Genomic DNA, 24,491 nt, shown 5'->3' on the forward strand with positions numbered 1-24,491 from the left:
CCTCTTCCAGAAATTCCCAAATTATTCCCCCCAATTTTTTCCTGATTTTCCAATTTTTTCCAAAACTTCCCTCCAATTTTCCCCCCATTTTTCCCAATTTTCTCTCCTTTTTTTCCTCCAAATTTTTCCCCAAATTTGCCCCCAAAATTCCCATTTTTTTCCCCATAATTCCCAAATTTTCCTCCAATTTTTCCTGATTTTCCCCAAATTATTGCCCCCATTTTCCCAATTTTTTCTCCTTTTTTCTCCAAATTTTCCCCTTAAATTTTTTCCAATTTTTCCCAAACTTTTTCCCCACATTTTTCCCATTTTCCCCCAAATTATTTCCCCCATTTTTCTCCTTTTTTTCTCAAATTTCCCCCTAAATTTCCCCAATTTTTCCTGACTTTTTCCCCAAATTTTCCCCATTTCCCCCCCAAAATTCCCCAATTTTTCCTCCAAATTTCCCCATAATTCCAAAATTTTCCTGAATTTCCCCCAAATTTCCCCCATTTTCCCAATTTTTTCTCTCAATTTTCCCCCCAAATTCCCCAATTTCTCCTCACATTTTCCCCCAAAATTCCCCATTTTTTCCTGATTACCCCCCAAATTTCCCCCCATTTTTTCCCAATTTTTCTCCCAATTTTCCAGACTTTTTCCCCAAATATCCCCCAAAATTCCCCCTCAAAATTCCCCCTCAAAATTCCCCATTTTTTCCACATTTTTCCTCATAATTCCCAATTTTCCTCCAATTTTCCTGAATTTCCCCAGAATTTTCCCCCAAATTTCCCCATTTTTCCTGATTTTCCCCCCATTTTCCCCACTAAATTTCCCCAATTTTTCAAAAAATTCCCCATTTTTCCCTCCATTTTTTGGTCAATTTTCCCCAAAATTCTTCCCCAAATTTTCCCCCCATTTTTTCCCAATTATTTCTCCTTTTTTTCCCCCTAAATTTCCCCAATTTTCTCCAAAAAGTCCCAAATTTTTCCCCATCCCCCCCAAATTCTCCAATTTTTTCCTCAAATTTCCCCAGAAAAATCTCCAGTTTTTTCCCAGAATTCCCCAATTTTTTCCTCAACTTTCCTCCCCAAATTCCCAATTTTTTCCTCAATTTTCCCCCAAAATTCCCTAGTTTTTTTCCTCAATTTTCTCCCAAAATTCCCTGTTTTTTCCCCCACAATTCCCCAATTTTTTCCTCAATTTTCTCCCAAAATTTCCCAATTTTTTCCTTATTTTTCCCCCCAAATTCCCAAAGTTTCCTCAATTTCCCCCCAAAATTCCCCATTTTTCCTTCATATTTTTCCCGTTTTCCCCCCTAAATTTCCCAATTTCTTCCTCAATTATTCCCCAAAATTCCCCAATTTTCTCCTCAATTTTCCCCCCAAATTCCCCAATTTTTTCCTCCATTTTCCCCCAATTTTCCCCCCCCAAATTCCCCAATTTTTTCCTCACTTTTCCCCCCAAAATTCCTCAATTTTCCCCAAATTTTCCCCCTATTTCCCCCTCAAAATTCCCCAATTTTTCCTCCGTATTTTTCCTGAAATTCCCCAATTTTTTCTCAATTTTCCCCAAATTTCCCCCTAAATTTCCCCAATTTCTTCCTCGATTATTCCCAAAATTCCCCAATTTTCTCCTCAATTTTCCCCCTAAATTTCCCCAAATTCCCCAATTTTTCCCTCACTTTTCCCCCAAATTTCCCCCCAAATTTCCCCTGAATGTTTTCCTCCATTTCCCCCAAAATTCCCCAATTTTTTCCTCAATTCTCCCCCAAATTTTCCCCCTAAATATCCCCAAATTTCTGCAAAAATTCCCCAAATTTTTCCCCAAATCCCCCAATTTTTCCTCAATTTTCCCTCCAAATTCCCCAACTTTTTCCTCAATTTCCCCCAAAATTCCCCAATTTTTCCTCAATTTCCCCCCAAATTCCCCAATTTTTCGTCAATTTCCCCCCCAAGTTCCCCAATTTTCTCCTCACTTTTCCCCCAAATTCCCCAATTTCTCCTCAAATTTCCCCCTAAATTTCCCAAAATTCCCCAATTTTTCCCCCCCAAATTCCCCAATTTTCCCCCAAAATTCCCCATTTTCCTTCATATTTTTCCTGATTTCCCCCCAAAATTCCCCAATTTTCTCCTCATTTTCCCCCCAAAATTCCCCATTTTTTCCTCCATTTTCCCTCCATATTTTTCCTGATTTTCCCCCCAAATTCCCCAATTTTTCCCCCCAAAATTCTCCAATTTTTTCTCAATTTTCCCCCAAATTTTCCCCCTAAATATCCCCAAATTTCTCCAAAAATTCCCCAAATTCTTCCCCTTTTCCCCCAAAACTCCCCAGTTTTCCCCCCAAAATTCCCCAGTTTTCCCCCCAAAATTTCCCCAATTTTCTCCTCAATTTTCCCCCCAAAATTCCCCAATTTTTTCCTCAATTTTCCCCCAATATTTCTCCATTTTTTTCCTCACATTTCCCCCCAAATTCCCCACTTTTTTCTCAATTTCCCCCATTTTTTCCCCATTTTTTCCCCAAATTCTCCAATTTTTCCTCACATTTTCCCCCAAATTCCCCAATTTTCTCCTCAATTCTTCCCCTAAATTTCCCCAAATTCCCCAATTTTTTCCTCAATTTTCCCCCCAAATTCCCCAGTTTTTTCCTCAATTTTCCCCCCAGTTTCCCCCCAAAATTCCCATTTTCCTTCATATTTTTCCTGATTTCCCCCCAAATTCCCATATTTTTTTCCTCAGTTTTCCCCCAAATTTTCCCCCTAAATATCCCCAAAATTTCCAAAAATTCCCCAAATTTTTCCCCAAATCCCCCAATTTTTCCTCAATTTTCCTCCCAAATTCCCCATTTTTTTCCTCCATTTCCCCCAAAATTCCCCAATTTTTTTGTCCATTTCCCCCCAAAATTCCCCAGCTTTTTTCCTCAATTTTCCCCAGAAATTTCCCCATTTTTCCCCAAATTCCCCAATTTTTCCTCTATTTTCCTCCCAAATTCCCCAATTTTTTCCTCAATTTCCCCCCAAAATTCCCCAATTTTTTCCTCCATTTTCCCCCAATTTTCCTCTCCATTTTCCCCCAAAATTCCCCCATTTTCCCTCACATTTCCCCCCAAATTCCCCATTTTTTCTCAATTTTCCCCAAATTTCCCCCATTTTTTCTCCTCAATTATTCCCCAAAATTCCCCAATTTTCTCCTCAATTTTCCCCCCAAAATTCCCCAATTTTTTCCTCAATTTTCCCCAAAATTCCCCAATTTTCTCCTCAATTATTCCCCAAAATTCCCCAATTTTTTCCTCAATTTTCCCCCAAAATTTCCCCGTTTTTTCCTCCATTTCCCCCCAAAATTCCCCAATTTTTTCCTCAATTTTCCCCAGAAAATTCCCCAGTTTTTTCCCCCAAATTCCCCAATTTTTTCCTCAATTCCCCCCCAAATTCCCCAATTTTCCCCCCCAAATTCCCAATTTTTTCCTCAATTTTCCCCCCCAAATTCCCCAATTTTTTCCTCAATTTCCCCCAAATTCCTGTTTTTTCCTGACTTTTTCCTCAAATTTCCTCCAAGTTTTTCCTGATTTCCCCCCAATTTTTTCCTCAATTTCCCCCCACAATTCCCCATTTTTTCTCCATTTCCCCCAAAATTCCCCATTTTTTTCCTCAACTTTCCCCCAAAATTCCCCATTTTTTTTCTCAATTTCCCCCCCAAATTCCCCATTTTTTTCCTCCATTTTCCCCCACTTTTTTCCTCAATTTTCCCCCCAAATTCCCCAATTTCCCCCCCCAAATTCCCCAATTTTTTCCTCCATTTTCCCCCAAAATTCCCCAATTTTTCCCCCCCAAATTCCCCAATTTTCCCCCAAAATTCCCCATTTTTCCTCCATATTTTTCCTGATTTTCCCCCAAATTCCCCATTTTTTTCTCCATTTCCCCCAAATTCCCCAATTTGCCTCAATTTCCCCCAGAAAATTCCCCAATTTTTTCCTCAATTTCCCCCCAAATTCCCCACTTTTTTCCTCCATTTCCCCCAAAATTCCCCAATTTTTTTCTCCATTTCCCCCCCAAATTCCCCATTTTTGTCCTCCATTTTCCCCCAATTTTTTCCTCCATTTTCCCCAGAAAATTCCCCAGTTTTTCCCCCAAATTCCCCAATTTTTTCCTCAATTTTCCCCCAAAATTCCCCATTTTTCCTCCATATTTTTCCTGATATTCCCCCCAATTTCCCCCATTTTTCCCAGTATTTTCCCCTCAAAATTCCCCAATTTTTTCCTCAATTTTTCCCCCAAAATTCCCCAATTTTTTTCCCCCAAATTCCCCATTTTTCCCCAATTTTTCCCCCCAAATTCTCCAATTTTTTCCCCATTTTCCCTCCATATTTTTCCTGATTTCCCCCCCAAATTCCCAATTTTTTCCTCAATTTTTCCCCCAAAATTCCCCAATTTTTCCCCCCCCAAATTCCCCAATTTTTTTCCTCAAATTTCCCCAGAAAATTCCCCATTTTTTCCCCATTTTCCCCCCAATTTTCCCCTCCATTTTCCCCCAATTTTCCCTCCATATTTTTCCTGATTTTCCCCCCAAATTTCCCAATTTTTTCCCCCAAATTCTCCAATTTTTTCCTCAGTTTTCCCCCAAAATTCCCCAGTTTTTTTCTCAATTTGCCCCCAAATTCTCCAATTTCTTCCTCAAATTTTCCCCCAAATTCCCCATTTTTTTCCTCCATTTCCCCCCAAATTCCCCAAATTTTTTCTCAATTTCCCCCATTTTTTCCCCTTTTTCCCCAAATTTCCCTGTTTTTTTCCTCAATTCCCCCCAAAATTCCCCATTTTTCCTCCATATTTTTCCTGATTTTCCCCCCAAAATTCCCCAATTTTTTCCTCAATTTCCCCCCAAAAATTCCCCAATTTTTTCCTCATTTTTCCCCCAAAATTCCCCAATTTTTTCCCCATTTTCCCCCCATTTTTTCCCCATTTTCCCTCCATATTTTTCCCCATTTTCCCCCCTAATTCCCCAATTTTTCCTCAATTTTCCCCCCAAATTTTCCAGTCTTTTCCTCAATTTCCCCCAAAATTCCCCAATTTTTTCCCCATTTTCCCCCCATTTTTTCCCCATTTTCCCTCCATATTTTTCCTGATTTTCCCCCCCAAATTCCCCAATTTTCTCCTCAATTTTCCCTCCAAAATTCCCCAATTTTTCCCTCAATTTTCCCCCCAAAATTCCCCAATTTTTCCTCAATTTTCCCCCCAAAATTCCCCAATTTTTCCTCAATTTTCCCCCAAAATTCCCCAATTTTTTCCTCAATTTTCCCCCAAAATTCCCCAGTTTTTTCCCCCCACAATTCCCCAATTTTTCCTCAATTTTCCCCCAAAATTCCCCAATTTTCCCCCCCAAATTCCCCATTTTTCCCCAATTTTTTCCCCCCAAATTCTCCAATTTTTTCCCCATTTTCCCTCCGTATTTTTCCTGATTTTCCCCCCAAATTACCCAATTTTTTCCTCAATTTTCCCCCAAAATTCCCCAATTTTTTCCTCAAATTTCCCCCCTAACTCCCCAATTTTTCCTCAATTTTCCCCAAATTTTCCCCCTAAATTTCCCCAAATTTCCCAATTTTTTCCTCCATTTTCCCCCAAATTTTCCCCCTAAATATCCCCAAATTTCTCCAAAAATTCCCCAATTTTTTCCTCAATTTCCCCCCCCAATTCCCCAATTTTTTCCTCAATTTTCCCCCAAATTCCCCAATGTTTTCCTCAAATTTCCCCAGTTTTTCCCCCAAATTCCCCAATTTTTTCCTCCATTTCCCCCCAAAATTCCCCAGCTTTTTTCCTCAATTTTCCCCAGAAATTTCCCCATTTTTCCCCAAATTCCCCAATTTTTCCTCACTTTTCCCCCAAAATTCCCCAATTTTTTCCTCAATTTTCCCCAGAAAATTCCCCAGTTTTTTCCCCCAAATTCCCCAATTTTTTCCTCAATTCCCCCCCAAATTCCCCAATTTTCCCCCCCCAAATTCCAATTTTTTCCTCACTTTTCCCCCAAAATTCCCCAATTTTTCCCTCAATTTTTCCCCCATAATTCCCCAATTTTTTCCTCAATTTTCCCCCAATTTTCCCCTCCATTTTCCCCAAAATTCCCCAATTTTTTCCTCCAAATTCCCCAATTTTCCCCCCCAAATTCCCCAATTTTTTCCTCAATTTTCCCCCAAAATTCCCCATTTTTCCCCATTTTCCCCCCATTTTCCCCCATTTCCCCACCTTGCCCTGCTCCCGTGGGCGGCCCCTCAGGGAAGTCGTTTTGGATCCGCTCCGCCAGGCGCTCGCTGTCCTCCCTGCGCGCGCAGTAAACGAGCACAGAGCCCCTCAGCCCCTCGCGGCTCCACTCGCGCAGCACCCGCACCACGGCCTGCAGGGAAAAAGGCAAAAGTAGGAATTTTTTCCTAAAATTTGGGGTTTTTTCATCTATAAAAATTGGATTTTCAGGGAAAAAATGGGGATTTTCCCTCAGAAAATGTGGGATTGATCCCAAAAAATGCATTTTTAGGCCCAAAAAATGAACTTTTTCCCTCAGAAAATGTGGGATTAATCCCAAACAAATGAAATTTTAAGGCCTAAAATTGGGGATTTTCCCTCACAAAATGTGGGATTAATCCCAAAAAATGAAATTGTAAGGCCTAAAACTGGGGGATTTTCCCTCAGAAAATGCGGACTTTGTCCCAAAAAATGAAATTTTAAGTCCTAAAAATCTGGACTTTTCCCCCAGAAAATTTGGGATTTATGCCCAAAAAATGCATTTTTTTGGCCTAAAATTGGGGATTTTCCCTCAGAAAATGCGGAATTTGTTTGAAAAAAGAAATTTTTTCCCTGAAAATCTGGATTTTTCCCTCAGAAAATGTGGAATTTATGCCCAAAAAATGCATTTTGAGGCCCTAAAAATGGACTTTTTCCCTCAGAAAATGTGGAATTTGTCCTAAAAAATGAAATTTTAAGCCCAAAAAATCTGGACTTTTCCCTCTGAAAATGTGGGATTTATGCCCAAAAATGCATTTTTAGGCCGTAAAAATGAACTTTTTCCCTCAGGGAATGTGGACTTGATCCCAAAAAATGAAATTTTAGGCCCTAAAAATGAGAATTTTTCCCAAAAAATTGACAGTTTAGACCCTAAAACTGGACTTTTTTCCTCAGAAAATGTGGAATTTATGCCCAACAATGCATTTTTAGGCCCTAAGAATGAACTTTTTCCCTCAGGATTAATCCCAAAAAATGCATTTTTAGGCCCAAAAAATGAACTTTTTCCCTCAGAAAATGTGGGATTAATCCCAAACAAATGAAATTTTAAGGCCTAAAATTGGGAGATTTTCCCTCAGGGAATGTGGAATTTGTCTGAAAAAAGGAAATTTTTTCCCTGAAAATCTGGAGTTTTCCCTCAGAAAATGTGGGGTTATTCCCAAAAAATGCATTTTTAGGCCCCAAAACTGAACTTTTTCCCTCGGAAAATGTGGGATTAATCCCAAAAAATGAAATTCTGAGCCCAAAAAAAGGACTTTTTCCCTCAAAAAATGTGGAATTTGTTTGAAAAAATGAAATTTTTTCCCAGAAAATCTGGATTTTTCCCTCAGAAAATGTGGGTTTGATCCCAAAAAATGCATTTTTAGGACCCTAAAAATGAACTTTTTCCCTCAGAAAATGTGGAATTTGCCTGAAAAAAAGAAATTTTTTCCCTGACAATCTGGATTTTTCCCTCAGATAATGTGGGATTAAGCCCAAAGAGTTCCATTTTAGGACCAAAAAATAGAATTTTTCCCTCAGGAAATATGGGATTTTTCCCAAAAAATCAAATTTTAGGCCCTAAAAATGAGGACTTTTCCCTCAGAAAATGTCAAATTTATGACCAAAAAATGCAATTTTAGGCCCTAAAAATGAATTTTTTTCCCTCAGAAAATGTGGAATTTATGCCCAAAAATGCATTTTTAGGCCCAAAAAATGAACTTTTTCCCTCAGAAAATGTGGGATTAAGCCCAAAAAATGAAATTCTAAGCCCAAAAAATGGACTTTTTCCCTCAGAAAATGTGGACTTTGTGTTAAAAAGAAGAAATTTTTTGCCCTGAAAATCTGGATTTATCCCTCAGAAAATGTGGGATTAATACAAAAAAATGCATTTTTAGGCCCTAAAAATGAACTTTTTCCCTCAGAAAATGTGGGATTAATCCCAAAAAATTAAATTGTAAGGCCTAAAATTGGGGATTTTCCCTCAGAAAATGTAGAATTTTTGCCCAAAAATGCATTTTTAGACCCTAAAAATGCACTTTTTCCCTCACAAAATGTGGAATTTGTCTGAAAAAAAAAGAAATTTTTTTTCCCCTGAAAATCTGGACTTTTCCCTCAGAAAAGGCGGGATTGATCCCAAAAAATGCATTTTTAGGCACTAAAAATGAACTTTTTCCCTCAGAAAATGTGGGATTATTCCCAAAACATGAAATTTTGGGCCATAAAAATGAGAATTTTTATCCAAAAAATTGACAGTTTAGACCCTAAAAATGGTATTTTCCCTCAGAAAATGTAGAATTTAGGCCCAAAAATGCATTTTTAGGCCCTAAAAATGAACTTTTTCCCTCAGAAAATGTGGGATTAATCCCAAAAAATTAAATTGTAAGGCCTAAAATTGGGGATTTTCCCTCAGAAAAGGTGGGATTGATCCCAAAAAATGCATTTTTAGGCCCTAAAAATGAACTTTTTCCCTCAGAAAATGTGGGAATAATCCCAAACAAATGAAATTTTAAGGCCTAAAATTGGGGATTTTCCCTCAGAAAATGTGGGATTAATCCCAAAAAATTAAATTGTAAGGCCTAAAATTGGGGATTTTCCCTCAGAAAATGTAGAATTTTTGCCCAAAAATGCATTTTTAGACCCTAAAAATGCACTTTTTCCCTCACAAAATGTGGAATTTGTCTGAAAAAAAAAGAAATTTTTTTTCCCCTGAAAATCTGGACTTTTCCCTCAGAAAAGGCGGGATTGATCCCAAAAAATGCATTTTTAGGCACTAAAAATGAACTTTTTCCCTCAGAAAATGTGGGATTATTCCCAAAACATGAAATTTTGGGCCATAAAAATGAGAATTTTTATCCAAAAAATTGACAGTTTAGACCCTAAAAATGGTATTTTCCCTCAGAAAATGTAGAATTTAGGCCCAAAAATGCATTTTTAGGCCCTAAAAATGAACTTTTTCCCTCAGAAAATGTGGGATTAATCCCAAAAAATTAAATTGTAAGGCCTAAAATTGGGGATTTTCCCTCAGAAAAGTTTGGATTGATCCCAAAAAATGCATTTTTAGGCCCTAAAAATGAACTTTTTCCCTCAGAAAATGTGGGAATAATCCCAAACAAATGAAATTTTAAGGCCTAAAATTGGGGATTTTCCCTCAGAAAATGCGGGATTTATGCCCAAAAAATGCATTTTTAGGCCCTAAAAATGAACTTTTTCCCTCAGAAAATGTGGGATTAATCCCAAAAAATGAAATTTTAGGCCCTAAAAATGAGAATTTTTATCAAAAAAATTGACAGTTTAGACCCTAAAACTGAATTTTTTCCCTCAGAAAATGTGGAATTTGTCTGAAGAAACGAAATTTTTTTCCATGAAAATCTGGACTTTTCCCTATAAAAATGTGGGATTTATGCCCAAAAATGCATTTTTAGGCCCAAAAATGCATTTTTAGGCCCAAAAATGCATTTTTAGGCCCAAAAAAAGAACTTTTTCCCTCAGAAAATGTGGGATTAATCCCAAAAAAATGAAACTGTAAGGCCTAAAATTGGGGGATTTTCCCTCAGAAAATGCGGACTTTGTCCCAAAAAATGAAATTTTAAGTCGTAAAAATGTGGACTTTTCCCCCAGAAAATTTGGGATTTATGCCCAAAAAATGCATTTTTTGGCCTAAAATTGGGGATTTTCCCTCAGAAAATGCGGAATTTGTTTGAAAAAAGAAATTTTTTCCCTGAAAATCTGGATTTTTCCCTCAGAAAATGTGGAATTTATGCTCAAAAAATGCATTTTGAGGCCCTAAAAATGGACTTTTTCCCTCAGAAAATGTGGAATTTGTCTGAAAAATGAACTTTTCCCCTGAAAATCTGGACTTTTCCCTCAGAAAATGTGGAATTAATCCCAAGAAATGCATTTTTAGACCCTAAAAATGAACTTTTTTCCTCAGAAAATGTGGGATTAATCCCAAAAAAATGAAATTTTAAGGCCTAAAATCTGGACTTTTGCCTCAGAAAATGTGGAATTTATGCCCAAAAATGCATTTTTAGGCCCTAAAATTGGACTTTTTCCCTCAGAAAATGTGGGATTATTCCCAAAACATGAAATTTTAGGCCATAAAAATGAGAATTTTTATCCAAAAAATTGACAGTTTAGACCCTAAAAATGGTATTTTCCCTCAGAAAATGTAGAATTTAGGCCCAAAAATGCATTTTTAGGCCCTAAAAATGAACTTTTTCCCTCAGAAAATGTGGGAATAATCCCAAACAAATGAAATTTCAAGGCCTAAAATTGGGGATTTTCCCTCAGAAAATGTGGGATTTATGCCCAAAAAATGCATTTTTAGGCCCTAAAAATGAACTTTTTCCCTCAGAAAATGTGGGATTAATCCCAAAAAACTGAAATTTTAGGACCTGAAAATGAGAATTTTTCTCAAAAAAATTGACAGTTTAGACCCTAAAAATGGACTTTTTCCCTCAGAAAATGTGGAATTTGTCTGAAAAATGAAATTTTTTTCCCTGAAAATCTGGACTTTTCCCTCACAAAATGTGGAATTTGTCTGAAAAAAAAAAGAATTTTTTTTCCCCTGAAAATCTGGATTTTTCCCTCAGAAAATGTGGGATTAATACCAAAAAATGAAATTTTAAGCCCTAAAATTGGGGATTTTCCCTCAGAAAATGTGGGATTTGTCTGAAAAAAAGAAATCTTTTTCCCTGAAAATCTGGACTTTTCTCTCAGAAAATGTGGGATTGATCCCAAAAAATGCATTTTTAGGCCCTAAAAATGAACTTTTTCCCTCAGAAAATGTGGGATTAATCCCAAAAAACTGAAATTTTAGGACCTGAAAATGAGAATTTTTCTCAAAAAAATTGACAGTTTAGACCCTAAAAATGGACTTTTTCCCTCAGAAAATGTGGAATTTGTCTGAAAAAAAAAAGAATTTTTTTTCCCCTGAAAATCTGGATTTTTCCCTCAGAAAATGTGGGATTAATCCCAAAAAATGAAATTTTAAGCCCTAAAATTGGGGATTTTCCCTCAGAAAATGTGGGATTTGTCTGAAAAAAAGAAATCTTTTTCCCTGAAAATCTGGACTTTTCTCTCAGAAAATGTGGGATTGATCCCAAAAAATGCATTTTTAGGCCCTAAAAATGAACTTTTTCCGTCAGAAAATGTGGGATTATTCCCAAAACATGAAATTTTAGGCCCTAAAAATGAGAATTTTTATCCAAAAAATTGACAGTTTAGACCCTAAAAATGGAATTTTCCCTCAGAAAATGTGGAATTTATGCCCAAAAATGCATTTTTAGGCCCAAAAAATGAACTTTTTCCCTCAGAAAATGTGGGATTAATCCCAAAAAATGAAATTGTAAGGCCTAAAATTGGGGATTTTCCCTCAGAAAAGGTGGGATTGATCCCAAAAAATGCATTTTTAGGCCCTAAAAATGAACTTTTTCCCTCAGAAAATGTGGGATTAATCCCAAACAAATGAAATTTTAAGGCCTAAAATTGGGGATTTTCCCTCAGAAAATGTAGAATTTATGCCCACAAAAGCATTTTCAGGCCCTAAAAATGAACTTTTTCCCTAAGAAAAATGTGGGATTATTCCCAAAAAATGAAAATTTTATGCCCTAAAAATGAGAATTTTAATCAAAAAAATTGACACCTTAGACCCTAAAAATGGACTTTTTACCTCAAAAAATGTGGAATTTCTCTGAAAAAATAAATTTTTTCCCTGAAAATCTGGGAATTTCCCTCAGAAAATGTGGGATTAATCCCAAAAAATGAAATTTTAGGCCCTAAAAATGAGAATTTTTATCAAAAAAATTGACACCTTAGACCCTAAAAATGGACTTTTTACCTCAAAAAATGTGGAATTTCTCTGAAAAAATAAATTTTTTCCCTGAAAATCTGGGAATTTCCCTCAGAAAATGTGGGATTAATCCCAAAAAATGAAATTTTAGGCCCTAAAAATGAGAATTTTTATCAAAAAAATTGACAGTTTAGACCCTAAAAATGGAATTTTCCCTCAGAAAATGTGGAATTTAGGCCCAAAAATGCATTTTTAGGCCCTAAAAATGAACTTTTTCCCTCAGAAAATGTGGGATTAATCCCAAGAAATGAAATTTTAAGGCCTAAAATTGGGGATTTTCCCTCAGGGAATGTGGAATTGATGCCAAAAAATGAAATTTTAGGCCCTAAAAATGAGAATTTTTACCAAAAAACTTGACAGTTTAGACCCTAAAAATGGACTTTTCCCTCAGAAAATGTGGAATTTGTCTGAAAAAAAGAAATTTTTTTTCCCTGAAAATCTGGACTTTTCCCTCAGAAAATGTGTGATTAATCCCAAAAAAAGAAATTTTATACCCTAAAAATGGCATTTTTTACTCAGAGAATGTGGGATTGATCCAAAAAATTGCAATTTGAGGCCCTAAAAATGTGGACTTTTCCCTCACAAAATGTGGGATTGAGGCCAAAAAATGCAATGTGAGGCCCTAAAAATGGAGATTTTCCCTCACAAAATGCGGGATTGAGGCCAAAAAAATGCAATTTTAGGCCCTAAAAATGGGGATTTTCCCTCACAAAATGTAGGATTGAGGCCAAAAAAATGCTATTTTAGGCACTAAAAATAAGGATTTTTCCCTCACAAAATGTGGGATTGAGGCCTAAAAATGCAATTTTAGGCCCTAAAAATGGGGATTTTCCCTCACAAAATGCGGGATTGAGGCCAAAAAAATGCAATGGGAGGCCCTAAAAATGTGGATTTTCCCTCAGAAAATGTGGGATTGAGGCCTAAAAATGCAATGGGAGGCCCTAAAAATGGGGATTTTCCCTCACAAAATGTGGGATTGAGGCCTAAAAATGCAATTTTAGGTACTAAAAATGTGGACTTTTCCCTCAGAAAATGCGAGATTGAGGCATAAAAATGGGGATTTTCCCTCACAAAATGCGGGATTGAGGGCAAAAAATGCAATTTTAGACACTAAAAATGGGGATTTTCCCTCACAAAATGAGGGATTGAGGCCAAAAAATGCAATTTTAGGCAGTAAAAATAAGGATTTTTCCTCACAAAATGTGGGATTGAGGCCTAAAATTGCAATTTTAGGCACTAAAAATGGAGATTTTCCCTCTCAAAATGTGGGATTGAGGCCTAAAAATGCAATGTGAGGCCCTAAAAACGGGGATTTTCCCTCACAAAATGTGGGATTGAGGCCAAAAAATGCAATTTTATGCACTAAAAATGGGGATTTTCCCTCACAAAATGCGGAATTGAGGCCAAAAAATGCAATTTTATGCACTAAAAATGGGGATTTTCCCTCACAAAATGCGAGATTGAGGCCTAAAAATGCAATTTTAGGTACTAAAAATGTGGACTTTCCCTCACAAAATGTGGAATTTATGCCCAAAAAATGCAATTTGAGGCCCTAAAAAATGGGGATTTTCCCTCACAAAATGTGGAATTTATGCCCAAAAAATGCAATGTGAGGCTCTAAAAATGGGCATTTTCCCTCAGAAAATGCGAGATTGAGGCCTAAAAATGGGGATTTTCCCTCACAAAATGCGAGATTGAGGCCTAAAAATGCTATTTTAGGCCCTAAAAATAAGGATTTTCCCCTCAAACTCCCCAAATCCGCACCCACCTGATCCAGGTCGTCCTCCAGAGACACCGAGAGCCGCAGATTTTCGGGAATTCCGAAGGCTCCGATGGTGGAATTTCCCTCAGGAATCCCCAAATGTTTGGCCACGTCCCGAGCCGTGGCCACCGTGGCCGTGGCCGTGAGGCCCAGGAAGCACCGAACTCCCAAACGCTCCCGAAGAACCTGGAATTTTGGGAATAAATTCCAGATTTTTGGGGATTTTAGGGAGGGGATTTTCGGAGGTTTTGAGGGTTTTTCCCACCTTGCAGACCCTGAGGTAAGCGGGTCGGAAATTATGGGACCATTGGGAGATGCAATGAGCTTCATCCAGGCAGGCGAAAGCCACCGGAGGGAAATGGCAAAAAAGGCGGGAAAAAAATCCCGATCCCGTCACGGATTCCGGGGAAAGCAGCAGGATTTGGGCTCGGCCGCTCCTGACCTGGTGGGAAATGGGGATAATTCTGGGGTTTTTAAGGGAAAAGTGGAAGGAAGAGCAGGGAAAAGTGAGGGGAAAAGAGTGGGAAGAACTGAGGGGAACTGAGGGGAAAAGGGCGGGAAAAACTGAGGGGAAAACTGAGGGAAAATGTGGGAAAAAAGGCAGGAAAAACTGAGGGGAAAAGGGCAGGGAAAAGAACAGGAGAATCAAGGAGAATGTGGGGGAAAGAGCAGGAAAAACTGAGGGGAAAATGGTGGGAAAAACTGAGGGAAAACAGGGGAAAAGGGCAGGAGAAACTGAGGGGAAAAGGGTGGGAAAAACTGAGGGAAAATGTGGGAAAAAAGGTGGGAAAAACTGAGGGGAAAAGGCTGGGAAAAACAGGGAAAATGTGGGAAAAAAGGTGGGAAAAGGGCAGGGAAAAAAGCAGGAGAAACAAGGAAAATGTGGGGTAAAAGGGCAGGAAAAACTGAGGGGGAAAGGGTGGAGAAAAGGGCAGGAAAAACTGAGGGGAAAAGAGTGGGAAAAACTGAGGGAAAATGTGGGAAAAAAGGCAGGAAAAACTGAGGGGAAAAGGGAAGGAAAAGAGCAGGAGAAACAAGGAAAATGTGGGGGAAAGGGTGGGAAAAACTGAGGGGAAAAGGGTGGGAAAAACTGAGGGGAAAAGAGTGGGAAAAACTGAGGGGAAATGGGTGGAGAAAAGGACAGGAAAAACTGAGGGGAAAAGTGGAAAAATGGGCAGGAAAAAGTGAAGGGAAATGTGGGGGAAACAGGGAAAAACTGAGGGGAAAATGTGGGAAAAACTGAGGGGGAAAGGGTGGAGAAAACGACAGGAAAAACTGAGGGGAAAAGTGGAAAAATGGGTGGGAAAAAGTGAAGGGAAATGTGGGAAAAACTGAGGGGAAAAGGGTGGGAAAAACTGAGGGGAAATGTGGGAAAAATGGCGGGAAAAACTGAGGGAAAAACTGAGGGAAAATGTGGGAAAAAAGGCAGGAAAAACTGAGGGGAAAAGGGCAGGGAAAAGAGCAGGAGAAACAAGGAGAATATGGGGGAAAGGGTGGGAAAAACTGAGGGGAAAAGGGTGGGAAAAACTGAGGGGAAATGCGGGGAAAAGGGTGTGAAAAACAGGGAAAACTGAGGGGAAAAGGGCAGGAGAAACTGAGGGGAAAAGGGCAGGGAAAGGAGCAGGAGAAACAAGGAGAATGTGGGGGAAAAGGCAGGAAAAACTGAGGGGGAAAGGGTGGGAAAAACTGAGGGGAAAGGGTGGAGAAAAGGACAGGAAAAACTGAGGGGAAAATGGAAAAATGGGCGGGAAAAAGTGACGGGAACTGTGGGGAAAACAGGGAAAAACTGAGGGGAAAAGGGTGGGAAAAACTGAGGGAAAATGTGGGGAAAAAGGCAGGAAAAACTGAGGGGAAAAGGGCAGGAGAAACAAGGAGAATGTGGGGGAAAAGGCAGGAAAAACTGAGGGGAAATGTGGGGAAAAGGGTGAGAAAAAGAGGGAAAACTGAGGGAAAAAGGGCGGGAGAAACTGAGGGGAAAAGGGCAGGGAAAAGAACAGGAGAAACAAGGAAAATGTGGGGAAAAGGGCAGGAAAAACTGAGGGGAAAAGGGTGGGAAAAAATGAGGGGAAATGTGGGGAAAAGGGTGTGAAAAACAAGGAAAACTGAGGGGAAAAGGGCAGGGAAAAGAGCAGGAGAAACAAGGAAAATGTGGGGGAAAGGGCAGGAAAAACTGAGGGGGAAAGGGTGGAGAAAAGGACAGGAAAAACTGAGGGGAAAAGTGGAAAAATGGGCGGGAAAAAGTGAAGGGAAATGTGGGGAAAACAGGGAAAAACTGAGGGGAAAAGGGTGGGAAAAACGGAGGGAAAATGTGGGAAAAAAGGCAGGAAAAACTGAGGGGAAAAGGGCAGGGAAAAGAGCAGAAGAAACAAGGAGAATGTGGGGGAAAGGGTGGGAAAAACTGAGGGGAAAAGGGTGGGAAAAACTGAGGGGAAATGTGGGGAAAAGGGTGTGAAAAACAGGGAAAACTGAGGGGAAAAGGGCAGGGAAAAGAGCAGGAGAAACAAGGAAAATGTGGGAGAATGGGCAGGAAAAACTGAGGGGGAAAGGGTGGAGAAAAGGAAAGGAAAAACTGAGGGGAAAAGGGTAGGGAAAAGAGAAGGAGAAACAAGGAAAATGTGGGGAAAAGGGTGGGAAAACTGAGGAGAAAAGGGTGGGGAAAACTGAGGGAAATTTGGGAAAAAAGGCAGGAAAAACTGAGGGGAAAAGAGTGGGAAAAACTGAGGGGAAAGGGTGGAGAAAAGGACAGGAAAAACTGAGGGGAAAAGTGGAAAAATATCCGGGAATAAGTGAAGGGAAATGTGGGGGAAACAGGGAAAAACTGAGGGGAAAAGGGTGGGAAAAACTGAGGGGAAAAGGGTGGGAAAAACTGAGGGGGAAAGAGTGGGAAAAACTGAGGGAAAATGTGGAAAAAAGACAGGAAAAAATGAGGGGAAAAGGGCAGGGAAAAGAGGAGGAGAAACAAGGAGAATATGCGGGAAAGAGCAGGAAAAACTGAGGGGGAAAGAGTGGGAAAAACTGAGGGGGAAAGGGTGGAGAAAAGGACAGGAAAAACTGAGGGGAAAATGGAAAAATGGGCGGGAAAAAGTGACGGGAAATGTGGGGAAACCAGGGAAAAACTGAGGGAAAAGGGTGGGAAAAACTGAGGGGAAAAGGGTGGGAAAAACTGAGGGAAATGTGGGGAAAAAAACTGAGGGGAAAAGGGTGGGAAAAACTGAGGGAAAATGTGGGGAAAGAGGCAGGAAAAACTGAGGGGAAAAGGGCAGGGAAAAGAGCAGGAGAAACAAGGAGAATGTGGGGGAAAGGGCAGGAAAAACTGAGGGGAAAAGGGCGGGAAAAACTGAGGGGAAATGTGGGAAAAAAGGCAGGAAAAACTTAGGGGAAAAGGGCAGGGAAAAGAGCAGGAGAAACAAGGAGAATGTGGGGGAAAGAGCAGGAAAAACTGAGGGGAAAAGGGTGGGAAAAACTGAGGGGAAATGTGGGAAAAAAGACAGGAAAAACTGAGGGGAAAGAGTGGGAAAAACTGAGGGGAAAGGGTGGAGAAAAGGACAGGAAAAACTGAGGGGAAAAGTGGAAAAATGGGCGGGAAAAAGTGAAGGGAAATGTGGGGAAAACAGGGAAAAACTGAGGGGAAAAGGGTGGGAAAAACTGAAGGAAAATGTGGGAAAAAAGGCAGGAAAAACTTAGGGGAAAAGGGCAGGGAAAAGAGCAGGAGAAACAAGGAGAATGTGGGGAAAAGGGCAGGAAAAACTGAGGGGAAAAGGGTGGGAAAAACTGAGGGGAAATGTGGGAAAAAAGGCAGGAAAAACTGAGGGGAAAAGGGCAGGGAAAACTGAGGGGAAATGTGGGAAAAAAGGCAGGAAAAACTGAGGGGAAAAGGGCAGGGAAAAGAGCAGGAGAAACAAGGAGAATGTGGGGAAAAGGGCAGGAAAAACTGAGGGGAAAAGGGTGGGAAAAACTGAGGGGAAATGTGGGAAAAAAGGCAGGAAAAACTGAGGGGAAAAGGGCAGGGAAAACTGAGGGGAAAAGGGTGGGGAAAACTGAGGGGAAAAGGGTGGAGAAAAGGACAGGAAAAACTGAGGGGAAAAGTGGAAAAATGGGCAGGAAAAAGTGAAGGGAAATGTAGGGAAAACAGGGAAAAACTGAGGGGAAAAGGGTGGGAAAAACTGAGGGGAAAAGTGGAAAAATGGGTGGGAAAAAGTGAAGGGAAATGTGGGAAAAACAGGGAAAAACGGAGGGAAAAGGATTTTACTCACTTTTTGAATGGCTGCTTCACGCTGGGACGGGGTGAGGTTGGAGTGGATGCAGACGGCTTTGAGGGCTGAGGGGAGGCCTGAAACCTGGGAGTGGGAATATTGTGGGGTTTTTTTGGGATTTTGTGAGGGGAAATTTCCCAAAATAAAGCAGGAATGGTGGGAATACCTGGTCTTCCATGAGGGAGATGAGGGGGGAGATGACGATGCAGATGCAGCGGGAGCGGCGGTGGTAGAGGAAGGCGGGGAGTTGGTAACACAGGGATTTGCCTGAGCCCGTGGGTAACAGCAGCAGGGTGGAGATTCCTGGGAAAAATGGGAATTTTGGAGGGTTGAGAGAGGGGAAAAGGGTGGGAAAAACCGAGGGGAAAAGGGGAAAGGGAAGGAAAAAACTGAGGGCAAAAGGGCGGGAAAAAATGAGGGGAAAAGGGCGGCAAAAACTGAGGGGAAAATGGCGGGAAAACCTGAGGGGAAAAGGGCGGGAAAACCTGAGGGGAAAAGGGCGGGAAAAACTGAGGGGAAAAGGGCAGGGAAAACTGAGGGGAAAAGGGGAAAGAGCGGGAAAAACTGAGGGGAAAAGGGTGGAGAAAACTGAGGGGAAAGGGGGAAAGGGCAGGAAAAACTGAGGGGAAAAGTGGGGAAAAGGGCAGGAAAAAACTGATGGGAAAAGGGTGGGAAAAAATGAGGGGAAAAGGGGAAAAGGGCAGGAAAAACTGAGGGGAAAAGTGTGGGGAAAATGGCAGGAAAAAACTGAGGGGAAAAGGGGAGAGGAAAAAACTGAGGGGAAAAGGGTGGGAAAAACTGAGGGGAAAATGGCGGGAAAACCTGAGGGGAAAAGGGGAAAGGGCAGGGAAACCTGAGGGGAAAAGTGTGGGGAAAAAGGTAGGAAAAAGGGCGGGAAAAACTGAGGGGAAAAGTGTGGGGAAAAGGGTGGGAAAAGGGTGGAGAAAACTGAGGGGAAAAGTGGGAAAAGGGCAGGAAAAACTGAGGGGAAATGCGGGGAAAAGGGCAGGAAAAACTGAAGGGAAAAGAGCGGGAAAACTGAGGGGAAAAGGGCAGGAAAAACTGAGGGGAAAAGGGGAAAGGGCAGGGAAACCTGAGGGGAAAAGTGTGGGGAAAAAGGTAGGAAAAAGGCTGGAGAAAACTGAGGGGAAAAGGGTGGGAAAAAGGGTGGAGAAAACTGAGGGGAAAAGGGTGGGAAAAAGGGTGGAGAAAACTGAGGGGGAAAGGGGAAAGGGCAGGAAAAACTGAGGGGAAAAGTGTGGGGAAAAGGGCGGGAAAAACTGAAGGGGAAAGAGTGGGAAAAACTGAGGGGAAATGTAGGGAAAAACTGAGGGGAAAAGGGCAGGAGAAACAGGGAAAATGTGGGGGAAAAGGGCAGGAAGAACAGAGGGAAAATGTGGGGAAAAGAGTGGGAAAAACAGGGGAAAAGTAGAAAAAAGGGTGGGAAAAACTGAGGGGAAATGTGGGAAAAACTGAGGGGAAAAGGGTGGGGAAAGAGGGAAAATGTAGGGGGAAAGGGCAGGAAAAACTGAGGGGGAAAGAGTGGGGAAAAGAGCAGGGGAAAAACTGAGGGGAAATGTGGGGAAAAGGGCAGGGAAAACTGAGGGGAAATGTGGGGAAAAGGGCAGGAAAAACTGAAGGGAAAAGAGTGGGAAAAACTGAAGGGAAAAGAGTGGGAAAAAAGGTAGGAAAAAGGGTGGAGAAAACTGAGGGGAAAAGGGGAAAGGGCAGGAAAAACAGAAGGCAAAAGTGTGGGGAAAAGGGCGGGAAAAACTGAAGGGGAAAGAGTGGGAAAAACTGAGGGGAAAAGTGGGGAAAAGGGTGGGAAAAACCGAGGGGAAAAGTGGGGAAAAGGGCAGGAAAAAAATGAGGCCAAAAGGGAAAAGAGCAGGAAAAATTGAGGGCAAAATGGTGGGAAAAATGGTGGGAAAAAGGGTGGAGAAAACTGAGGGGAAAAGTGGAAAGGGCAGGGAAACCTGAGGGGAAATGTGGGGAAAAGGGCGGGAAAAAACTGAAGGGAAAAGAGTGGGAAAAACTGAGGGGAAATGTAGGGAAAAACTGAGGGGAAAAGGGCAGGAGAAACAGGGAAAATGTGGGGGAAAAGGGCAGGAAGAACTGAGGGGAAATGTGGAAAAAAGGGCAGAAAAAACTGAAGGGAAATGTGGGAAAAACTGAGGGGAAAAGGGTGGGGAAAGAGGGAAAATGTAGGGGGAAACGGCAGGAAAGCCTGAGGGGGAAAGAGTGGGGAAAAGAGAAGGGGAAAAAAGAGGGGGGAAAAAGAGTGGGAAAAATGGAAAATTCAGTAAAAAGGGTGGGAAAAACTGTGGGAAAAAAAGGGCAGGAAAAAATAGCTGGAGATAAAGAGAGAGGAAAAAGGGGTAGGAAAAAAGGAGGGGGAAAAGGGTGGGAAAAAAGGGGCAAGAAAAAAGAGTGGGAAAATGGAAAGAAAAAAGGGAAGGAAAAATGGAGGGGGGAAGAAGGGCAGGGAAAAAAAGAGGGGGAAAAAGGGCAGGAAAAAACTGAAAAAAACAGGGAAAAAGTGGGAAAAAGTTGAGAAAACTGTATGGAAAAAGAGCAGGGAAAAAAGAGTGCAGACAAAAGAGGGGGAGAAAAAAGAGCAGGAAAAAATGGAAGGAAAAAGACAGGGAAAGAAAAAGGTGGGGAAAATAGAGGGAAAAAGAGCAAGAAAAAGAGCAGGAAAAAGGAAAAAAGGGAAAAGAAGAGGGGAAAAAAGGTGGGGAAAATAATGGGGAAAGAGTGGAAAAAAGGTCTGGAAAAATAGCAGGGAACAAAAGGAGAGGGGGGAAAAGTTGGGAAAAAGGAGAGGAAAAAATGTGAGGAAAAGGGTGTGAAAAAAATGGGAAAAACAGAGAAAAAGGGTGGGAAAAAGGGCAAGAAAAAGAGCAGGGAAAAAAGTGGGGAAAGAATTGGAAAAAAGGAGGAAAAAGGGTGGGGAATGAAAAAAGGGCAGGAAAAATGGCAGAAAAAACTGAGGGAAAAAGGATGGGAAAAAAAGGGACAAGAAAAAAGAGGGGGAAAATGGAAAGAGAAAAGGGCAGGAAAAATGAAGGGGGAAAAAAGGGGGAAATGATGGAAAAAAGTGTGGAAATGGAGGGGAAAAAAGGCTGGGGAATAAAAAAGGGTGGGAAAAATAATGGGCAAAAAGGGCAGGAAAAATGGCAGAAAAAAAATGAGGGAAAAAAGGGCAGGGAAAAAAGGGTGGAAAAAAAAAGGGACAAGAAAAAAGAGGGGGAAAATGGAAAGAGAAAAGGGCAGGAAAAATGAAGGGGGAAAAAAGTGGGAAAAAAGAGGGGGAAAGGATGGGAAAAAGTGTGGAAAAAGGAGGGGGAAAAAAAGGCTGGGGAATAAAAAAGGGTGTGGAAAATAATGGGCAAAAAGGGCAGGAAAAATGGCAGAAAAAAATTAAGAAAAATGGTGGAAAAAAGGGCAGGAATGGGGAAAAAACCCCAGAAAATCCAACCAGAAAGGACCCTCATGACAGCCTCAGCCTGGCCAGGCCGGAAGGAATCGAATCCCAAAGTTCTCAGAGCTTCCAGCACTTCCTCAGGAGGATCTGTGAGGGTTCAGGAGCAAAAATGGGAATTTTCAAAATTTTTTTCTGTTTTTTTTGCAAGGTTTTTTGGTGGATTTGCTCTGGGATTTACCTGGGACGGTCCCATCGGGGTTTGGGGGGTAAAGGGGATCCATAGGGGGTGGGGGAGAAAATTCTGGAAAATTTTCTGGAGGGAAATCCAGGGAATCCAAGGGGAGCTGGGAATTTTCTGTGTTGGATCCATCTGGAGAGAAAAAAAGAAAAAAAAAAATCAGAATTTTAGCCAAAAAAATCCAGGTTTTTAGGAAAAAAAATCCAAATTTTTTAAGGCAGGAATTCCATAATTTAGTTTCTCACCAGGAATTTCTGGCATAAAATCTCCATTGCTCCTTTGGGCAGCTTCTTCCAGAGTGAGAAGTGGCTTCTCCTGGGGAACTTCCTCTGGGAATGATCCCAAATCCTTCCCTGTGAGCAGAATTCCCTCAAAAATCCATGGAAAAGAAACCCCCTCACCCTTTTCCCGCTGTTTTATCCCAAAAATCCCCTCAGAAATCGCAAAATTCCCTCAAAAATCCCAAAAATCCCCTCAGAAATCTCAAAAAATTCCCTCAGAAATCCCAAAATTTCCCAGCCCCATCTCGCAATTGTCCCTTGGAACGATCCCAAATCCTTCCCTGTGCACAAAATTCCCTCAAAAATTCAAGGAAAACAAACCCCTTCATCCTCTTCCTGTTGTTTTATCCCAAAATCCCCTCAAAAATCCCAAAAATCCCCTCAGAAATCCCCAAATCCCCTCAGAAATCCCAAAAAATCCCCTCAGAAATCCCTAAAATCCCCGGCCTGACCTCTCAGTTTCCTCAGGAATTTCTCCTGGAATGATCCCAAATCCCATCCCAAATCCCTCTGTGTGTGCACAAAACGGGCAATTCCCTTAAAAATTCCTGGACAAGAACCTCCCTCACCCTTTTCCTGCCATTTTATTCCAAAAAATCCCCTCAGAAATCTCAAAAAATCCCCTCAGAAATCCCAAAAATCCCCTCAGATACCCCAAAAATCCCCGGCCTGACCTCGTAATTTCCTCCAGAATTTTTCTGGCAATGATCCCAAATCTCCTCAGAAATCCCAAATATTCTCAACCTGAAATCACAATTTTCTCAGGGAATGATCCCAAAACTCCCATCCAAAAATCCCCAAAAATTCCCCTCAGAAATCCCAAAAATCCCCAGCCTGAAATCAGAATTGCCTCAGGAATTTTTCCAGGAACGATCCCAAATCCTTCCCTGTGCACAAAATTCCCTCAAAAATCCACACAAAAGAACCCCCCTCACCCTTTTCCTGCCATTTTATCCCAAAAATCCCCTCAGAAATGGCAAAATCCCCTCAGAAATCCCAAAAATTCCCCTCAGAAACCTCAAAAAATCCCCTCAGAAACCACAAAATTTCCCAGCCCCATCTCGCAATTTTCCCCTGGAACAAACCCAAATCCTTCCCTCTGCACAAAATTCCCTCAAAAATTCAAGGAAAAGAAACCCCTTCATCCTCTTCCTGTTGTTTTATCCCAAAAATCCCCTCAAAAATCCCAAAAATCCCCTCAGAAATCCCCAAAAAACCTTCAGAAACCTCAAAAAATCCCCTCAGAAATCCCAAAAATCCCCAGCCTGAAATCAGAATTGCCTTAGGAATTTTTCCAGGGACCATCCCAAATCCTTCCCTCTGCACAAAATTCCCTCAAAAATTCATGGAAAAGAACCTCCCTCACCCTTTTCCTCCCGTTTTATCCCAAAAATCCCCTCAGAAATCCCAAAAATCCCCTCAGAAATTCCAAAAATTCCCCTCAGAAACCTCAAAAAATCCCCTCAGAAATCCCAAAATTTCCCAGCCCCATCTCGCAATTTTCCCCTGGAACAAACCCAAATCCTTCCCTCTGCACAAAATTCCCTCAAAAATTCAAGGAAAAGAAACCCCTTCATCCTCTTCCTGTTGTTTTAGCCCAAAAATCTCCTCAGAAATCCCAAAATTCCCTCAAAAATCCCAAAAAACGCCTCAGAAATCTCAAAAAATCCCCTCAGAAATCCCTAAAATCCCCGGCCTGACCTCTCAGTTTCCTCCAGAATTTTTCTGGCAATGATCCCAAATCTCCTCAGAAATCCCAAATATTCTCAACCTGAAATCAGAATTTTCTCAGGGAATGATCCCAAAACTCCCATCCAAAAATCCCCCAAAAATTCCCCTCAGGAATCCCAAAAAATCCCCTCAGAAATCCTAAAAAATTCTGGCCCAACCACGCAATTTCCTCAGGAATTTCTCCTGGGACGATCCCAAATCCTTCCCTGTGCACAAAATTCCCTCAAAAATCCATGGAAAAGAACCTCCCTCACCCTTTTCCTGCCATTTTATCCCCAAAATCCCCTCAGAAATTACAAAATCCTCTCAGAAATTCCAAAAAATCCCCTCAAAAATCCCCAAAAAACCCCTCAGAAATCCTAAAAAATTCTGGCCCAACCACGCAATTTCCTCAGGAATTTCTCCTGGAACGATCCCAAATCCTTCCTGCATGCACAAGTCCCAAAAAATCTGTGGAAAAAAACCCCCCTCACCCTTTTCCCGCTGTTTTATCCCAAAAATCCCCTCAGAAATCCCAAAATTTCCCAGCCCCATCTCGCAATTTTCCCCTGGAACAAACCCAAATCCTTCCCTCTGCACAAAATCCCCTCAAAAATTCATGGAAAAGAAACCCCTTCATCCTCTTCCTGTTGTTTTAGCCCAAAAATCTCCTCAGAAATCCCAAAATTCCCTCAAAAAATCCCAAAAAATCCCCTCAGAAACCTCAAAAAATCCCCTCAGAAATCCCAA

General features: G+C 41.0%; 1 protein-coding gene across 1 annotated transcript in view; it reads right to left on the reverse strand.

The window, feature by feature from the left end:
- The window catches only part of LOC143693209 (ATP-dependent DNA helicase Q4-like), a gene marked incomplete at both ends in the record, with an annotated part of 45,378 nt that overhangs the window by 14,367 nt on the left and 6,520 nt on the right, over positions 1-24,491 (reverse strand). Inside the window, 8 exon segments of the mRNA XM_077173213.1 lie at positions 6,208-6,355; positions 13,839-14,018; positions 14,098-14,274; positions 18,086-18,169; positions 18,252-18,388; positions 21,567-21,659; positions 21,751-21,882; positions 21,996-22,103. Coding sequence (XP_077029328.1) covers positions 6,208-6,355; positions 13,839-14,018; positions 14,098-14,274; positions 18,086-18,169; positions 18,252-18,388; positions 21,567-21,659; positions 21,751-21,882; positions 21,996-22,103 — 1,059 coding nt within the window.

Source organism: Agelaius phoeniceus, unplaced genomic scaffold (assembly GCF_051311805.1).
Source record: "Agelaius phoeniceus isolate bAgePho1 unplaced genomic scaffold, bAgePho1.hap1 Scaffold_400, whole genome shotgun sequence".
Classification (NCBI taxonomy): domain Eukaryota; kingdom Metazoa; phylum Chordata; class Aves; order Passeriformes; family Icteridae; genus Agelaius; species Agelaius phoeniceus.